We start from the raw sequence: 19,920 nt of genomic DNA, 5'->3' as shown, positions 1-19,920 counted from the left end.
AAGAGGTGAAGAAAAAAGTGAAGGAGTTGCCATCTGCTATTCAAGCAAATGAGTTTGAAAAATGTTTCCAGGAATGGAATCGCAGATTTGACAAATGTATTAAGTGTAATGGAGAGTACTTTGAAGGTGATAAAGGTTTTAAGAAAATATTTAAATACATAGTGTGTTAATGTGGGTAGACTAGAGAAACAAATCCATAAACACGCATATGTATAGAAGGGAGAGGTTTATGTACAAGAGGAATTGAACATTGAGTATATATCCCAACCCAGTCGAGTCCCAGGCCAAGTCTGATATTAGCCCATATGTCCGATAGCAACCTATAAAGTCCTCCTCAGACTCAGGAAACACATGCAACGAAGCCAGATGCAGGAAGATAACGAGCCAGTGGGGAGAAAGTCTTTGGGTCCATTGGCATTGTAAGCATCTCATCGCCGGCAGGGGTCTCTCTCTGGCTTCTCCGGCTTCAGAGGTCTGGTTGCATCCATGTGGCTTTGTCTTCTATAGAGGGAGAGGGAAGGGGAAGGGGAGGGAGAGGGAGAGATTAGGTGACTACCACACATAGCTTTGGGGGAAAAATATGTTTTTTGGGGGGTACCCCCTTGAGTTTCTATTTTGACTCCCTTTTTTGTTACATTAATTTTTAATGCCTTTGTATTTATATCAACAAAACTTATATTCCCACTTTGGTAATTTCTCTCTAGAATTCTTTTAATTGTCTACAAGTTAGCTGTTTTACTCTAATTTTTGGGACCTTTTAGGGCCTGAAGTTTTTAAACTTTTATGCCAATGGTTAAGATTTTTTGGTAAACATATTTCCTTTGTATTAGTATCTCTTGCCACATCATTCTGTATATCCTTGTATTTAATAAGTGCATGCTGAGTAGTTTTTAAATTATTATTACAATTAAGTCTATTACTCAGGTGCTCTCATCAGATGTTCCTTCAGCAACAGAAACTGAGGAGGAAGATGATGGGATGAATGACATGAACCAGGAGGTTATGTCATTAATATGGAGTGAAGATTTAAGGGTGCAGGACGTGAGAAGACTTCTTCAAAGTGCACATCCTGTCCGTGTCAACGTCGTGCAGTACCCAGAGCTCAGTGACCACGAGTTCATTGAAGAAAAGGAAAACAGGTAAAGGAGAATACTGTTTGCTCTCTCAAGTATAGTCAAGTGTCTCTTTCGCTAGGGACTTACTTAGGGTTCATCTTTAACATTTTTAACATTTGGTAACTCTAAAAAGATACTTTAAAGTTAAAATATGTCATGTGTTTTAAATTTTTATTAGCTTCAGTAAACCTTACATGTTTTCAAGGTCTATTTATTTGACGATACACACGCATATATCTGATATATAAAGCTGGTAGCCCTATAAAACATAGCTATCATCTACAAAAGTATGTATGTAAAACGTAAAAACAGTATCAAGACTGAGACTTGCTTTCCTTCCTCACATAGAAGCGGTGGAAGTAGCACTTCGGAAGCCATATTGGCAAGTGATGGGAGATGTATTGAGAGACTTAGACTGAATATAGCAGCATTTTTGTTTCAACACTTCGGTAGAGTTAGGAACACTTCTGGCTTGATTGATTATGTATTGGGCTGCTAACTGCTAGGTCAACATTTCAAACCCACTATCAGAAGGACGAGGTTTTCCATTTCCATAAAATTTATAGCCTTGGAAACCATAGGAGCATTTCTGCTCTCTCCTATAGTTTGCTGTAAGTCAGAATCAACTCCATGCATGGGGGCTTGAGGGAGTTTTAGGGGAGAGTTGGCATGGTTTATAGATCAGCTTAGTTTGCATTGAAAGCAAATATGAATCCAAACAGGAAATGTGCCCTCCCCCAACCCACCAGTCTGTCGTGGGAGGTGAAAACAGCTGTGATGGATGGCACACCACATCTTTGTGGGGTTTACTTTGAGCTCTCTTCACCGTCCATAACCTACCTTTTTTGGAAATATTTGCCTATAGATTGCATCTTAATTATGTTTGGCATTGAAATTTTTCCACGTTGATTTTTATTTTACTTACAGATTGCTCCAGTTGTGTCAGAGAACGATGGCCCTCCCAGTAGGAAGAGGAATGTTTACCTTGTTTTCATACCATCCTGTTCCAACAGAGCCATTGCCGATTCCTAAATTGAATCTGACTGGTATGTTAAATTCTGGGATCAGTGGGGATGGACAGTGATAAGTACTTGTCTAACAGAATTCTTGTGAATTCTTTTGTTCACTCCAAATAAATGCTTCTTCTATCTCAAGCGATTTTAATTGTTATTAATAGCTACCTTAGTATTTTATCAAAGTATAGTAAACTAAACAATTAGTGAAATAGAATATAATTCATTACTAATTTTTGTAGCTGATAAGAAAAGATAAGATAAGAAAAGACAGTCTTTAATTTTTAGAAAGGTAATATACTAAGTGAGATTATGTAACATTAGATAATCTTAAAATCAGTAAAAATATTTAGTCCTAAAATGTAAAATGTTTAGTCCTGAATTCTGCTCATGGTACAAATGCAAAAATATATACAATCAAAAAAGAAACAAAACATAGTTAATTATTATAGTCTTGCTCTCCAGAGTTTATTACCATTAACATTTTGGTGTATTTGTTTCCCAGTTTTATTTCTACATAGTCAAAATTTTATATATGCAAAATTATCAGAAAAGTTGTATCTGTTTTGTAAACTTAAACTTTTTTACTATATAGTGAGCATCCTTCCATATCTACCATAGTCAAGTATTCAAACATGTATGTATACACATATTTTTAATATATCTGAATTTTTAATCAAAAACTTTTTTATAGATCTTGGGTATTTAATTCAATGGTTATGCCATAATTATACAAGCAACATGTTATTGTTGGAAATTCTAATTTTTTGCTCTTATAAAAACTGTTTGGGCATATTCATTTAGGATCCAAGCTAAGACCTTGAGGTCTGTGATCCACCTTGAGTTTATTTTTCTGCATGGGGAGGGTTTTGCGATCAGAGAGACAATAAAGTCAGGCTTGGCCCTTGCACCCATTTGTTACAGAACCATTCCCACACCTAGTTCCTTCATGTTTTCATATAAGCCATCTTTCTATGAGCTGCTGAATGATGGCTATGATGTGCCACATTTTCTTTCTTTTTTTTTTTTAAAGTAAAAGATCATTTCATTGGGGGCTCTTACAACTCTTATTACAATCCATACATCCATTGCAGCAAGCCTATTTGTACATCTGTTGGCGTCATTCTTTTCTAGACAGTTACTTTCTTTTTTTAACATTTTATTAGGGGCTCATACAACTGTTATCCCAATCCATACACACATCAATTGTGTAAAGCGCATTTGTACATCGTTTCTCAAAACATTTTCTCTCCATTTAAACCCCCGGCATTAGGTCCTCATTTTTCCCCTCCCTCCCCGCTCCCCCCTCCCGCATGAGCCCTTGATAGTTTATAAATGGGTATTTTGTCATATCTTGCCCTGTCCTACGTCTCCCTTCATCCACTTTTCGGTTGTCTGTCCCCCAGGGAGGAGGTCACACACAGTTCCATGTAATCGGTTCCCTCTTTCCTACCCTTTCTCCCTTTACCCTCCCTGTTTTGCCACTCACACCACTAGTCCTATAGGGCTCATCCATCCTGGATTCCCTGTATTTTCAGTTCCTATCTGTGCCAGTGTACCTCTTCTGGTCTAGCCAGACTTGCAAGATCGAATTCGAGTCATGGTAGTGGGAGCAGGGAGGAAACATTTAGGAACTAGAGGAAAGTTGTATTTCTCATCATTGTTACATCGCACCCTGACTGGCTCATCTCCTCCCCGAGACCCCTCTGCAAGGGGATCTCCAGGTGCCACATTTTCTTAAGAGAAATCCTTAACTCACTTTTATGTGATCTATTGCATTTGGATGTATTTTTAGTCTTAGGGAAAACATTTTTGCTTTGTCCTTTGACTTTCATTTTTATATGTCCACGTTATGTCTTATACACATGAACAAGTCTTTTGGAAGGATGCCTTATTCTTTAGCCCACAAAGCAAATGATGAAGACAAACATCTTTTCAATTTGTTCTTACATGTACATCATTGTACGTGCATAGGAGTGAGTGGATATGTGTGCATCCTTCTGCCTTCCAGTTCATTCCTGTTCATTGCAACTCAAAGTATGCTTTTGAAGGCTATAAATCTTTAGAGAAGTAGACCATATCATTTTTCTTCCATGTGTGTTATACCTACTATAAATTAAGACATACATCTATGTAAAATGTAGTTTACATTACTTTCAGAATGCCTTAAAAACTTTATTTCAAAAACCTTGCGTGAACTGGATAACTTTTCAATAATTGGAATATCTATTTTAAATGTTTTTCAATGAGATATTCAAAATATAAAAAGGATTCAGTATTTTTCTGTACTCCCTACATAGGCCTGTACCACAGTAAATAGAACAAAAAGGAATTCAAAGCGAACACAGCATTATGAACTTATATTTATTTTGTTTTTATTTATATTGCTGCTAAACACTTTTTTTTATTCACTGGGTAGCTCAAGTCTGTAAGAGGATGCTATTTCTAAATGCTGGCTGAATTTTTATTTTACAAAAGCATGTAATTAATTACACTCACAGCAGATTTATAAAGGCCCTTATCTCCATTTTAGAATGCCATTTTCCCTTAATATGCAGAGATATTTACAGGGAGGCACACTGGAAATTCACATCACTGTAATTAATCTTGTGTTAGAATTTATATTCATGTAGCATAACTGATATTAACTTTAATTTTGGTTTCTATTTAAACTTCCCTGCTGCACAGAAGAAAGATTGGATTTCAAGGCAATAGACATTTTAGCCAACTATGTATAAATTTACATTTGGATCCATTATCTTATTATTGTCACGTGCATTGTAGTAGAAAGGGCAACGAACAATTTAAACAATTGGGTTTTTTCCCCCACTTTATGTAAGATTTTGTTTTGCTGCATAGGGCGAGCCCCTCCTCGGAATACAACAGTGGACCTAAACAGTGGCAACATCGATGTGCCTCCCAATATGACAAGCTGGGCCAGCTTCCACAATGGTGTGGCTGCCGGCCTGAAGATAGCCCCTGCCTCCCAGATCGACTCAGCCTGGATCGTTTACAATAAGCCCAAGCATGCTGAGCTAGCCAATGAGTATGCGGGCTTTCTCATGGCCCTCGGTCTGAATGGGCACCTCACCAAGCTGGCCACTCTCAACATACATGACTACCTGACCAAGGTGAGGACTTGGGCTCCCAGTTACTGCTGTTGTGTTATCTGGACTTTGGCAGTAGCTCCTCATTGCCCTACCTGTTGCTAGCTCTTCATTCTAAAATCAATAAATCCATTCTGCTTACAGTGGCAGTGTGGTCTTTCTAAGATTTGTTGGAAAGGTGTTTTTTTTTGCATTCAGTTGTTGATAATCAGTCATACACATGAGACTTTATTTCTGGATAACCTCAAATCCATTTACATGCTCATTCTTCATCCTAAAAACTCTGTCACCCCCTAAACTGGAGTGCCCCCTCCTAACACTCTTTTCTTGGCTAATTTATATTCATCCTACTGGTTCTGTTGTGAACTCCACTTCTCTCCAGAGTCTTTTCCTAACCATCTCTAGCCCCAATTATCCTAATGAGGCTACTTTTAAAAACTTTTTTTAATGCTTTTTTATAATGTTTACAAAAACCAAAAAAAGTACTGTGTATACATTTTGCCATTTTAATTGTTTTAGAAAATACAATTCAGTTACATCAATTATACATTGTGTAACCTTCCCCACTCTCAATTTCCAAATGCTTTCATGTCCCTAAACAGGAACTCAGCATCCTTTCTTTAAGCATTAACTCCCAGTTTTCCCTCTTACACCCTCTCCACCCACAGTTGCTGGTAGCCACTGGTAAAGTTCTGTGCATTTGTCTATTCTAGATATTTCATATAGATATCTTTTGTCTGGTAAACTGGCTGATTTCACTTAGCACCATCTTTTTCAAGGTTCAGTCATTTCTCTTGATGGGTGTGAATAATTATTTAATTCTATACATTTGAATATCCATCGATAGCTCTTTAGCTTTTATCCGCCTTAGGGTATTAGGTATGCAGTGGTGTGGTGAACACTGCTGTACAGTATTATAGCACTTTTCAATAGCAAATTTGTGTACTTTTAGTTTAACACTTGCCCTTCCAATGAGGGCACCAACTTCATGATTATAAATATTGTTGTGTAGTTTACCCCTGTAGACTTGATGTTTCTTACTGTGTCTGTCACATAAAAGTACTTATTGTAAGTGGCAGGTGGTAGTTTATTTAAAACTTTGGCTTTGTTTTAGTAGTGACTTGACAGTTTTATTCTGTTTTCTATTGTAGGGCCATGAAATGACGAGCATTGGATTGCTCCTTGGTGTCTCTGCTGCTAAACTAGGCACTATGGATATGTCAGTTACTCGACTTCTTAGCATCCACATTCCTGCTCTCCTGCCCCCAACTTCCACGGAACTCGATGTCCCTCACAATGTCCAAGTGGCTGCAGTGGTTGGCATTGGCCTTGTGTATCAAGGGACAGCTCACAGGCACACAGCAGAAGTCCTGTTGGCTGAAATAGGTATGTCTCTAAGAGTGCTGTATCTTTCTAAACAGACCAAAGTAAGAATGATAGCATTAAAAATTCATGGGAAAACGATAGCTGTGTGGGAACAGTATAACCTGGTGCTAATAAGAAAACTACAAGGCTAATTTTTAACCAGGCTAACAATCCTGTGTGGATTATTAGCAGGTGTTTATTTGGCCTCCAGTGGTCACATTTAATGAGACAGTGTATCTGGGGAGCTGGAGGGTTGTAACGGGTTAAGCTCCTGTTCACTAAGTAAAAGGTTGGCGCTCCACAGGGAGAAAGACCTGGCAATCTGCGCCCATGAAGATGACAGCCAGGAGAAGGCGTCTCTGTGCTGGACGGCGCCAGGAGTGAGTCGCTGGCACATAGCAACATGGTCCTAATCACATAGGCTTATGCTCCCTTCCCCCTAGACTTTACCAGGCATGTCTAGGAAGGAGGCCACGCTTAAACGCAAAGTTGATTCTTTGGGTCCCTAATCACCTAGTGCTTGCTCTGTTGGACAACAACAGCACTTCCAGTAGAACGGGATGGTGCCTCCTGCTCTCCTCCTTCACATGCTAGCGGCTGTGTTAGTGGTAAACTTAAATGAACTCTCTTCATTTAATATTTTCTAGCTTCTTAACTGAGTACAAACCACAGAAATCTATTTTGTGTCGTATCTTCTTTTTCTCATTACTGGAAGTACTGTTGGTAATTTAGTTTGTTCACAATTGAGGTACATGTATTACCTATACTCTTCTGACCTGTTCAGGGTCTTTTCTACATGCATTTCAGGATATATGCTTGTTGAAGATGTGCTAGTCTTCAGTCTGACTGTATTAGTTGTTATTACCACAGTACTGCTGCCCACAACATTTCAATGGTGCAGTCATCTTAGCCTGATGTCTCTGTGTTGGCTGTGTCAGCTCTGCCTGAGGCTGCAGATTTTGAGTCTGCTGCCATGGCTCTGCTCTATATGCTTTGTTTGGGGGCCTACAATAGTGATAATGGGGTGTAATGATGTAAGCAGGTAAGGGGTGTCATGGGGAGGAGGACCAAGTAAGGAAGCATATTTCAGGCTTGTGCTTACTTTCTGCTGGCGGAGAGCCCTCCTAAGAGCCAGTCGCAGAGCCAGGTTCACTAGGAGCCCAAGTCATGGGTGTGGATGTAACTGCCACTGTGGGACAGTAGATCAACCATGATGGTAACTTAGACCCCAAACCACAGTGTTTCTGTTACCAACATATGGCACCTTTATAATGTTCCTTGTATCTTGTGAAACCTCTTATTCACGACATACTTAAGATTGATTGTTTAAAGTATATTTGCTTACAGGGGACTTCAGCATCCTTGGCTGTAATATAATGTTATCTGATGATACCACATATTTCACAGCCATCCCACAGCATTTTCATATTATACATAGAAGATCTCCTCTTTGATGCATATGCTTTTGTATAGTGATAGAGTATACACATCCTGTATTCTGCCTTTTTTATATATCATTGTCGTAAGTGGTTTTAAAAATGGATTTTGTATAGCATCTCATTGAGTTAATGGGTACTATAAATTGTGCAACTACTTTATTTTCAGGTCTTAGGTTGTTTTGGGGCTTTTTAATTATGCCTTTGCTATTATATGTAAACTTGGATTATCTTTGTGTAATTTCTTTTATAAAAATATGAATTTTGCTTCCAACAAAACTTTTAGGATTACTGTATATAAAGAAACCTTATTCAGTAGTGTTTAGTATTATATAGATTCAGAACAACACTTAACAGTTTAAAAACATCAAGGAAATTTTCTTCCTTTATACCACTAGTATTTGAACATGTTTCACTGCTTCTAATGAATGAGTTTGAAAATAAGGAAATGTAAGCAAAGTGCATGAGATTAAAAGTAAATCATTTTTTGTATTGAACACCCCTCCTATTAAGACTTTTTAATACTTTTTGCTAATATTAAAAATATAAAACCCAGGTTTCACAGTGTGCTAAAGCCATTACTTATAGACACCCACATTTGCAAATAAAAAGAACTGCTTGGGAGTTTTATTTAGTAGTGAGCTGACAGTTGGGGACACTGTGAGGCAGGCCTTGCTTTCTGATGGACACTGTTGGTGAGGCAGGCCTAGCTTTCTGAGTGGAATTACATTGAATGTGTAGGTTTTATGTAACCTTCTAGAAAGTTAACTACTTGAACATATTTTAGTGAGGATTTCAAGAGCATAGCTTGAACCCCATTGCTTTCTCTTCGACAGGCCGGCCCCCTGGTCCTGAGATGGAGTACTGTACGGACAGGGAGTCCTACTCGTTAGCTGCTGGCCTGGCCCTGGGCATGGTTTGCTTGGGGGTGAGTGCCTTCAGATGCTTCGTTTACAAGATTGTTGTGCTCACAGGAAACAGTGAACCTTAAGTTCATACTCAGCACGCCGGTTGTGAATGTTTTTCAAAGTTCTACATTTGGGAATGAAGAGAAACTTTAGTGGAAAAATGGGCTGTTAAAATATTTCTTCCTCCCAATGAAAATAAGTGTTTATGATGAACTAAGGGATTGAAGTTCCTTGGAAAGGGTTTGAGAAATAGAAGAAGAAGTGAATATCAGAATATTAGTAAGAATAAGGCAACTATATACGAGGGAAACAGAAAATAATGCATGGTGGAGAGCCTTAAGAGTTTGTAGTGGGTGCTAGAGAGAGGCCCAAACCCTCTTCTGTTGCCCCGCTGGTCACTGTCCCCAGAACAGCATTGCTCTGTGACAGAATGCAGGAAATGGCCCATCTGAGAAGCTAGTCCAGAATTGCCAAGAGATGTCATTAGGTGACTATTTAAACTGGGTTATGGGGCCCTGGAAGAACCACCAAAATAGTGTTATGGATAAGCCAAATTACATAAAGTTGTAATGCAATGAACTCTTTCTGATGTGCATGCCGAAAATCCACTCCATATTTGAAGAGAAGTTAGGAGCTTTGCTCTTCACATTTGCTGGTGGATAAATGGAAAAGCTTCATACTGGTAATTGGACCCTGGACTCTGGTTCTGCCTCTCTGATTGAGTCATGTTAATTCAATCACAAAGAACTATAGTTTCCTCATCTATAAAAAAGACAATTAGATACAGTTGCATTATGGTGACGTAACCATAGACCATGAAACCAGCCTGCCTTGATTTATATCCAACCCTGCTCTTACTAAGCTGTGTAACCTTAGGCAAGTTATCATAATCCTTCTTTCCCTCCAATTCTTCGTCTGTAAAATGGGGTTCTTGCTAGTGTTTATTTGATAGGGTCGTATTGAGTACAATAATTCATGTAAAAGGTACAGAATGATGTGCGGTGCAGCGTAAACATTCATTAAGTTCTTATTGTTACTGGAAAAGGTCACAGATGCAGTAATGCAAGGATTCAGATGTTTCTAACTTTTAGTTACAGAAGAATTATTTTATTAAATGAAACGAGCTTTTATCTATTTTGAAGATTTTGTTTTATGAAAGTACTAGGCCATGTATTAGAATTTTAATGAAAATTATGAGTGATGTTAACTTATTTGTAATAGCTGCTTTCATAGGGAAAGGAAGGGACCTAGCTTTGATGCTAGTTCAGTCCTTTAACTTCTGGGTGTGTCTGGTGGGTCTCCTTTTTTGTGTTTTTAATTAAAAGACCATTTTATTGGGTGCTCTTACAACTCTTGTTATAACCATACATTGATTGCATCAGGTATGTTTGTACATATGTAGCCTTCATTCTTTTCTAGACATTTACTTTCTATTGAGCCCTTGGTATCAGCTCCTCTTTTTATTCCTCCCTCCTGCCATGGCCCCTTGATAGATTGTAAATTATTATTATTTCCATATCTCACACCGACGACCGCTGTCTCCCTTCCCCCATGTATTCTGTTGTTATTCACTCTGGTGAGGGGTGTATGGTTGTATGTTGATCATTGTGAACAGTTCCCCCTTTCTCCCTTCCTCTCCCCCTCTTCCCCCTACCCTTCTGGTATCACTATTCCCCCTCCTGTTCCTGGATTCCGTGCGTCTGTTATCTATCTATACCTGTGTACATGCTCTGGTCTAGTCTGATTTGAAAAGCTGCACTGGGGTCATGATAGTGGGGGGTGAGGAAGCCTCAAGGAACCAGAGGAATGTTGTGTTTTGTGATGGTTCTGCTTTCCCAAGATTTCCTTTAACGGATGTGTGTTATTTTGTCTTCAAGCATGGCAGCAATTTGATAGGCATGTCTGATCTCAATGTGCCTGAGCAGCTTTATCAGTACATGGTTGGAGGCCACAGGCGCTTTCAAGCAGGGATGCACAGGGAGAAGCATAAATCCCCAAGTTATCAAATCAAAGTAAGTCCAACTCTGAAGCTAAGATGTTAATTTAAAAATAATAGATTTTCATTCTAACATTTTTAAGTATGCTAATTTGAAACAGACTAATATTCAGAAGAATTGTATAAGAACTGTTTGACATGAATCAGTGTCTTTTTTGGTAGGAAGGAGACACCATCAATGTGGATGTGACTTGTCCAGGTGCTACTCTGGCATTGGCTATGATCTACCTAAAAACCAATAACAGGTATGTGCATTCCTTGCTTCCCTCAGGCCAGTATGAAATCATTCCTGAGCTCACTTGTAAAATTAGCTAATGTGTTTATTGCTATTGAACTATATCAGCCTGATCTTCATTCTCACAAAGACTGTAACAACACAGATTTTATCTAGAAGTAATACATTTTTCTGCCTTAATAGTTATTGACAATATAATTGCCAGGTTCTGTTTGCTTCTGTTTCTTTAGTTGATACTACTTACGTGCAAGCAGTACCCAAGTTGTATTTCATTCACTTCACATATCCTACTAGGACTAATGAAGCCTGAAACCCCCTTCTTCTGTTCTCGGTTTTTGTTTATAAAATTGGCATTGGTTTAGTTCAGCAGCTGTGTTACTGACTGACCCTTCCTTCTACGCTTGCAGCCCCATAATTGGTGCCCACACTTGAGAGTAGCTCTTAGGCATTTGTTCTGTCCTTTTGCATGACCTAGAAACATTACACCATGCTTAAGTCTTTTCATTTAAAAAATGTTTTAAGGTTTAAAGAAATTTCTTTTTTTTAATTTATTTTTTAAATCATTTTATTAGGGGCTCATACAACTCTTATCACAATCCATACAGACATCAATTGTGTAAAGCACACTTGTACATTCACTGCCCTCATCATTCTCACGACATTTACTCTCCACTTAAGCCCCTGGCATCAGGTCCTCTTTTTTCCCCCTCCCTCCCCGCTCCCCACTCCCTCATGAACCCTTGGTAATTTACAAATTATTATTTTGTCATATCTTGCGATTTAAAGAAGTTTCTCAGTGTTTTCCTACCTTCCTTAATAAAGAAAACATATGCCAAGTTAGCAAAGTGGTTAAAAACAAGTCTTTATTTATCCAGTATTTGGATGAGTGTGAACGTTGGCACTGGGGCAGGTCTGTGAAGAAACAAACCCAACCAGCCCTGCCTCTGTGGACTTGCAGACTGCAGGTCAGGTCTTGTGTAAAGTGCCATGGGGAGCAGAGCCGGGCTGGAGCAGGGAGAAGTGTTTGGACAACTGCTTGAGATTCTGGATTCTGCCACTTGAGTGAAAATGCATCCTGCTACCCTGTGTCAACAGATCCATTGCAGATTGGCTGCGAGCTCCTGACACCATGTACTTGCTGGACTTTGTGAAACCAGAATTTCTCTTGCTTAGGGTAATGGTGCTTTCTAATTTTGCATTTCCTTTAACATAAGTATGCTCTCAAGTGATTCTCATATTGCGCTTGCAAAAATGCATGGACATTTAGTCTGTTTCTACTTTTGGCAATGGCCTTTGGTGTCTAAGTGGCCATGGTCTTGTGAAATGACCAGTTTTGACATTTCTCACACGTCACATTAGGAACTGTAGCCACATTGATATGTAGTACTCAAACTGACATTTCAGTTTCTGACATTAATACTCAGAACATCTTAATAATCAACATGTAACTAGGACTTTATTACTGCTTTATTTACGTTCTTAGTTCATCACTAAGATGCATGCTTCTCTATTCTCCCATACAAATTGCCTACACACGTCTTCCGTCCCATGTAATTTGGGGGAACACATAGTATAATCAATGGCACTGATGGTTTGACATAGTTGCTTAATAATTACCCCCACTTTCAAGTATTGCCTTTTTTTCTAACACCTTTTCTGTTTTTAGCATATGGAAACATTTAAATTATGTTGTAATCAGAGTTATGAATCTTTTCTTGGTAATTGTCTTTTTATATAGTAAGTTTAAAAAGAACTTTTATACCTCTTTCAAACCTTGATGATGATCGACCTTATTCTAGTTTTCCTATGTTAAACTCTAAATCTGTATTTTAATGAGTAGATTGGGTGGATATTTTGTGCTTACTGTATTTTTCACAATTGCCATTAGTGGGACACTGATTTAAAATTATTTAGTAGTCATATTACAAAGTCTGTGTTCTTTAATAAATTTTATCTGTATTGCATTTTAAGACACTTGCCCGATGCCTGATTTTGTGGGATGATATTTTACCAAATTCCAAGTGGGTTGATAGCAATGTTCCTCAGGTAAGTATGAAGTAAATATCATTCCAGCTTTAATAGCATAAAATGACCATTTCTTGTGGGATGTTGCTAACCCTATGTTTTCTTATGGAAGGAATATTGAAGGGGTCCTGTTTTTAAAAAAAATAATTTTATTGGGGGCTCGTACAACTCTTAACATAATCCATTCATCCATCCATTGTGTGAAGCACATTTGTATATTTGTTGCCATCATCATTCTCAGAACATTTTCTTTCTGCTTGAGCCCTTGGTCTCAGCTCCTCATGTTCCCCCCTCCCTCCCCCCACCCTCCTCCTCTCACAAACCTTTTATAATATATAAATTATTGTTATTTTGCCATGGCTTACACTGTCCAATGTTTCCCTTTACCCACTTTTCTGTTTCCTGTCCCTATGGTCCTCTCTGTGCTTTGGCTGCCCTGAACAGGAATATCATCCTCAGGGCTTTGAGGGCCAGGATGTGCTCCACTCTCTCTTCCCCTCTTTGAAGGGGCCCTATTGACGCAATGGTGAAACATTCAGCAAGGTCAGGCAGTTCAAATGCACCAGCTACTCCCCAGGACAAAGGTGTAGCAATGTGCCCTGCTGTATAGCTTTACAGCAGCCATAGAAACCTTACAGGGGCAATTCTAGGGCCACAATGAGTCAGAATTGACTTCACGGCATTGGGGTGTGGTATATTTAATTTTTGTAATCTATGATCCAGGAGTTTGCTGGGGTCAAGAGGGAAGGGCATAGCTTATAGGTGGCATATGATCTTAAAATAAAAGTTCTTGTGTCTAAATAATTTATAAATTATCAAGGGCACATGAGGGAGCGGGGAGCGGGGAGGGAGAGGAAAATGAGGACCTAATGCTGGGAGTTTAAGTGGAGAGAAAATGTGTTGAGAATGATGAGGGCAGTGAATGTACAAATGTGCTTTACACAATTGATGTATGTATGGATTGTGATAAGAGTTGTATAAGCCCCTAATAAAATGATTTTTAAAAAATTGCAAAACTGGAAAAAAAAAAAAAAAGGTTCTTGTGTCTTCAAGAGATACCGTAACCTCTCCCAACCCCCAGAACAAATAAACCCCAACTCACTGCCATTTGCATTGATGCTGACTCAGCAACCCTGTAGGACAGGGTAGAATTGCTCCATGTGGTTTTCTGGGCCTGTGACTCCTTTTTTTTCTCCAACAGTTTTATTGATATATAATTCACATATCATGCAATGCGATAGTTCAGTCATATCAATCAAGAAGAATCTTTCTCTCACAGTGGCTTGTTGTTTCAAACCAGTGACCTTTCAGTTAGCAGCCCAGTGTGTAACCAGTATGCTATGAGGGCTCCTCTGTAGTGGTTTTGCAGTATTTCTTAATTTTATTAGAAGGGCATTCTGAAATTTTATTTTACTGAGTGCATGTTTAGAACATAACAGAGCTGTTTTATTTTCCTTTCGTAAAGAGAAAGGTATCAGATCCATTCTTGGGTGGTAAAGCCAGGCAATCTGTAATGTGATTTTATTTAAAAAATCATTTTATTGGGAGCGCATGCAACTCTTATCACAATCCATACATACATCCATTGTATGTCAAGCACATTTGTACATTTGTTTCCCTCATCATTCCAAAACATTTGCTTTCTACTTGAGCCCTTGGCTCTGTGTATGATTTTTGATAAGTTGTTCACTGCTTCTACTAAAAGGAAAGTGATACCATTTGAAACAATAGTTGTAGGTTTAACTTGGAAAATTAAGGCTTCACCGCTCACCTCTGATAGGTAGGAGGCTCAATGCTAAAAACAGTCCATGAATAAGAAGTGTAAGTCTAACTAGTGTTCTCTCCAATTGTAATTTTCCCCTTCCCACTGCTTCTATTCATTCATGCCACACCCTAATATAGCCATTAGCTTGTACTTTAGTTGACTAGTTGACTGTTATTACACTGTTATTAAGTGTTCTAGTTTATAGTTATTTAGTCTCATTCAGTTATTGTTTATATATGGCCTATCTTAGATTTGCAATTTGATTGCATTTAATGCAATAACAAATAGTCATTTCAAAGAATGAAATGATTTGGGAGTGCCAGTTTTATAGAAGATGACGGTGATAGGAATTCTGGTGGTGAAATGGGTTACACAACCAAAAGGTTTGCAGTTCAAAACCACCAGCTGCTCCACTGGAGAAAGATGAGGCTTTCTACTCCTATGAAGAGTTCCAGTCTCGGAAACCCACAGGGGCAGTCTATAGAGTTGCGGTGAGTTGAAATTGACTCAATGGCAGCAAGTATGTACTTTTAAGCATGGATGTCAAAAGCAATGGTGTTGCTGTCCAGATTATTAAATACTTGTAACCTGAATATTAATGTCCACATTTTTTGCTTGGTTTCTTGGCAGATTATCAGAGAAAATAGTATCTCTCTCAGTGAAATTGAATTACCTTGCTCTGAGGATTTGAATCTGGAAACTTTGTCGTAAGTAATACAATGTATAATACAAATGTGCTGTCTTTAGTGCCATCTGATACGTTTAGTGAACTGTTTAGGAATAATATTTCCTTGGTTTGGATTCTGAATCCTGAAATTTTCCTAATCACTATTTATCAAGTGTTTACAGGGTCTTTTATTTTATTTTTAGCTTTGTGAATTGGATTGTAGAACTCTTGCCCTCAAGAAATAATATTGAAAATTCATGAATTTGTACATGCTCCTCCTTTATCCTTTCCTTTCTCATTTTTTCTCTAGTAACTTAGCAGTGACTTTTTAAAAATTATCTCTTGCTACATATGAAATAGCACGGGCAAAAGTAAACTGTCAGTAAAAGCCATGGAGTGTATGTGCTGAAGAAATTATTCAGAAACCTGCAGATTTAATACAGACTCAACTAAACATTCCCAGAGAGATATAAACTGGATTTGCAACAGAAATTTTTTGCTATTTTTATCTCAAGATAGTAGATAATAGTGAGTTTTAAAAAGCAAACTAATGACAACATTAACTTTTGTCATCTGTTTTCAGGCAAGCACATGTCTACATAATCGCCGGGGCTTGTTTGTCTCTGGGTTTCCGATTTGCTGGCTCAGAAAACTTATCAGCCTTTAACTGTTTGGTAAGAAGTATCACATTTTATTCTGTTCTTTTTTAAAACAAAGTCTTAAGACTCTTCTTTTAACTGTGAATTTTTTCTTTTGTTTTTCCAGCATAAATTTGCAAAAGATTTTATGACTTATTTGTCTGCACCTAATGCTTCTGTAGTAAGTCATTTTATGATTTTTCTTTGGAATGAAATGAAGCAATGAAAATTTACCAATGCACCTATTACTTATGTGTCTCAAAAAGCTGCCATTTGTTTGACTTTAGAATGGGAGATTTGAAGCCTTTTGTGGTTGTTCTCAGGTGTTAATTAGAGGGTGATATGGTTACTGTTAAAGAATGCACAGTATCTAATTCTGTGATAAGAAGAAGGCCATAACCTTCGTGGATTGTCATAGCCCATATACTCTTTCTCAGTACTGAAATTCATAAACTTTTGGGGAAATTAGTTCTTAGTAAAGACACTCAAACAAACAAACACACCCCTCATTGCCATTCAGTCGATTCCAACTCACATAACCCTATCGATAGGGCAGGTTAGAACTGCCCCTGTGAGTTTCTGAAACTGCAACTCTTAACAGGAGTAGAGTGCCTCATCTTTAACCCATTGTATTAGTCTGGGTACTTGGAGAACCAAATCCACAGCAACTCATGTATAAGAGAGAGTTTTATGTAAAGAAAATGTGCATCATGAAAACATCCCAACCCAATGCTGCCCAAGCCCACAAGTCCAACATTAACCCAATAACCCAACACCAGTCCACAAAGTCCTCCACCTCACAAAACAGAGGCAATGATGCCGACTGCAGGAGGAAAGCTGAGTCAGTGAATGAATAAGCATCTCAGCACTAGCAGGGGTCTCCACACGGCTGCTCCAGCACCCAGGGCTGCATCGGGATAGGTCCGTGTAGCTTCTCCTTGGGGATGTCTTGTATGAAGCACTAGCAGGGCTCTCTACACGGCTGCTCCAGCACCCAGAGCTGCATCAGGATATGTCCATGTAGCTTCTCCTTGGGGATGTCTTGTAGGAAGTCAATCTTGCAAGCTGAAGCAGGGAACTGCTAAGGCAGCTGCACCCTGGTACGACCATCACAAAGCAAGAGACCCGAGAACTAGAAAGGCGAGGCTTCACCACCCATTTATCCCTCTGCCTTTCAACCAGCCCCATATGTGATTATCGGCCAGGCTGGCACGATTAACTAACTCACCCATGCAGCAGCTGGTGGTTTCGAACTGGTTTCGAACTACCGACCTTGTGGTTAGCAGCCTCATGCATAACCACGACATTACCAGGGCTCCTAGTACAGAAACTGTTAGCCTTTTTCCTCCTCAGTTGTTTTTGAGGCAGTGCTGCTTTGATGAAGGAAAGACTGCATGATTTAGTTTTCTAGTGAAAACCACATAGGTTTATGTAACATTTAAAAAAATATGGAACAATCGAAAACATTGCCAAGTTTAACTTCAGCTAAATAAAATAAAATAGATTGTAGCGCACCAATACGTTGCTACATATTGAAGCTACCAAGATCATGTGCAAGGATTTTTTTATGAGTGAAGATTGCATGTAGTAAATATAAGATTAAGAAATACTTTGTATACTAATAGCTCAATGTTCTTTAAAATAAAGATACTTAGATAAAAACATTTGGGGACAAAAGGTTAATGGTGTTTTGTGTGTGTTTTTTTTTTAGTGGGAGACGCTAAATGATTATTATTTCCTCTTAGATACTTTCTTTTCTGAGTATTCTATATGAACATTTATGTCATAATCAGAGAAAATAAATTTGCTTACAGATTTTTTTAAGTCACAGTATTTGAGGCTTTCTAAACCCATCAGTAAGTCATAAGTCTTCTAATGATGGCCTTACACGGCTCCAAATACTGTGACTTCAAACAAAGATTGCAACAAATTGTTTTTTGTGATTATGACATACATGTTCATGTAGGAAACTCAGAAAGGTACCAAAAACGAAATAATAATCACTTGGAATCTCCCACTGGGGGGGTGGGGGGTGGAATCACTGTTAGCACTTTGTCCCTGGATCCTAGGAGTCCTGGTGACTAGTGGGGTACGTGTGAGACCGTAGGTCAGCGCTTTGAACCCACAAGCTGCGAAGCGGAGAAAGATGGGGCCTTCTGTTCCCATAGCGTTAGCAGCCTCGGAACCCCCCTCCGTCCTGGGGGCGCTGTGAATCGAAATGGACTCAGCAGCAGTGAGTGCATTGTAGCCTGTGCTGTTTTGATGGTAAAGAAGTTAACGCAACATTGTAATGATATCGCTTTGCATTTTAAGACAGGTCCTTACAACCTAGAAACCTGCCTGAGTGTGGTGCTGCTGTCCCTCGCCATGGTGATGGCTGGCTCCGGGAATCTGAAGGTTTTGCAGCTTTGTCGCTTCTTGCACATGAAAACAGGTGGTGAGATGAACTATGGCTTCCACTTAGCCCACCACATGGCCCTTGGGCTTCTGTTTTTGGGAGGAGGAAGGTAACTTATTAAATATTCTTTTCCTCATTGAAAAAAATGTCATGAGCAAGCCTATAACAATGAGTTATTTTGATTTTGAAAGTGTACGAAACATTTCAAATCATTCCAGCTTACCTAGTACAATTATAATGCTTTAAAGAGGCTTCTGTCTATTTTGACTGCTAGCATATGCTTTGTTCAGGAGAGGTACCACTCTCACATTCTTAGCATCACCTCATTGCTCAGGAAAGTCTGTGTTCAGACCCTCAGTGCCTCACTGCCTACTTCCCACTGTTTGATGACGATGATTACTTTTTTTTACTAAACTGCCTTCTCAAATAGTTCATGAACAACCCTAGTCACCAAGTCCTAAAATATTTTTGGTAGGTGGAATGGAGGCACAGAACAGAGATAGAATTTATCCAGGAATGTGAGGTTGAAAAGATTTAATGAGGCAGGGAAAGAACTCCAGCGAGGGAAGGGAGAGCAGAGAAAGAGACAGGAGCATCTTGAGCTCCCGGGCGGGTTCTGCGACCCAATGAGTTAGGTCAGGTTAGTCGCATCTGGTGCTAGGGTGGCAGATATATATATATATATATATTATAGGAGCTTAAAGGCATATGAGCCGGTAAGGGGAAGGGAGGTTCTTTGTGCTGTGGTTGCAAGTTTCGGGTCAGGAGATGACCTGTCAGTAAATCATCTTGTTCTCAGCCAACTTGCTTCCTGGAACGCTGGGGAGAGGAGGCTGTGTTCTGCTCGCGGAAGTAAGCATTGTGAAATGCTGGAGGCAGGTACTTTGAAGTTCAGCAGGTCATTTGTCTTCTTGGGAGGCTGGTGCAAGGGGCTGCCTGGTCTGGACCCAGCTCAAACAATTTCCTTAGCTTTCAACTCTTGCCCTCTTCTCAGCATTTGTCGTTACTGACTGCCCTGACTTTTAATGATTTGTACTGTAGCAAACACGCATACAGAAAAAGGTAGAAATTTCCGGAGTCCAGCTCAATGGACTAGCCCCAGTCTGAAAACCTCTCTCAGTTACTGTGTAGATGAAAGTAGACTCCTGCTCATGTTTAGAGCATTCTGTTTGCACTCCTGCCCGGCAGGTCCCTCCCAGTTACTACTTACTGTTCACTTGTCTTGCCCGAAGGAAGGTAGCGACTATGGGGT

General features: G+C 39.1%; 1 protein-coding gene across 4 annotated transcripts in view; it reads left to right on the top strand.

Annotated features, from left to right (window-relative positions):
- Window positions 1-19,920, top strand: part of ANAPC1 (anaphase promoting complex subunit 1) — a 99,455-nt gene that overhangs the window by 59,231 nt on the left and 20,304 nt on the right. For 3 of the 4 annotated variants that reach the window (XM_045287104.1, XM_045287103.1, XM_045287105.1), the window contains 13 exons: window positions 913-1,139; window positions 2,043-2,161; window positions 4,988-5,259; window positions 6,387-6,621; window positions 8,873-8,964; window positions 10,822-10,956; window positions 11,103-11,185; window positions 12,271-12,349; window positions 13,147-13,221; window positions 15,596-15,672; window positions 16,216-16,306; window positions 16,398-16,451; window positions 18,584-18,777. In XM_045287104.1, coding sequence (XP_045143039.1) covers window positions 913-1,139; window positions 2,043-2,161; window positions 4,988-5,259; window positions 6,387-6,621; window positions 8,873-8,964; window positions 10,822-10,956; window positions 11,103-11,185; window positions 12,271-12,349; window positions 13,147-13,221; window positions 15,596-15,672; window positions 16,216-16,306; window positions 16,398-16,451; window positions 18,584-18,777 — 1,733 coding nt within the window. The remainder of the gene's footprint in view (window positions 1-912; window positions 1,140-2,042; window positions 2,162-4,987; window positions 5,260-6,386; window positions 6,622-8,872; window positions 8,965-10,821; window positions 10,957-11,102; window positions 11,186-12,270; window positions 12,350-13,146; window positions 13,222-15,595; window positions 15,673-16,215; window positions 16,307-16,397; window positions 16,452-18,583; window positions 18,778-19,920) is intronic. The other variant, XM_004707932.2, reaches the window with a different exon arrangement.

The sequence above is a fragment of the Echinops telfairi genome, unplaced genomic scaffold (genome assembly GCF_000313985.2).
Source record: "Echinops telfairi isolate 266 unplaced genomic scaffold, ASM31398v2 ScPeMD7_11;HRSCAF=52, whole genome shotgun sequence".
NCBI classification, from domain to species: Eukaryota; Metazoa; Chordata; class Mammalia; order Afrosoricida; family Tenrecidae; genus Echinops; species Echinops telfairi.
Note: the sequence above shows the minus strand (reverse complement) of the source record. Positions and strands in the feature narration are given on the sequence as shown.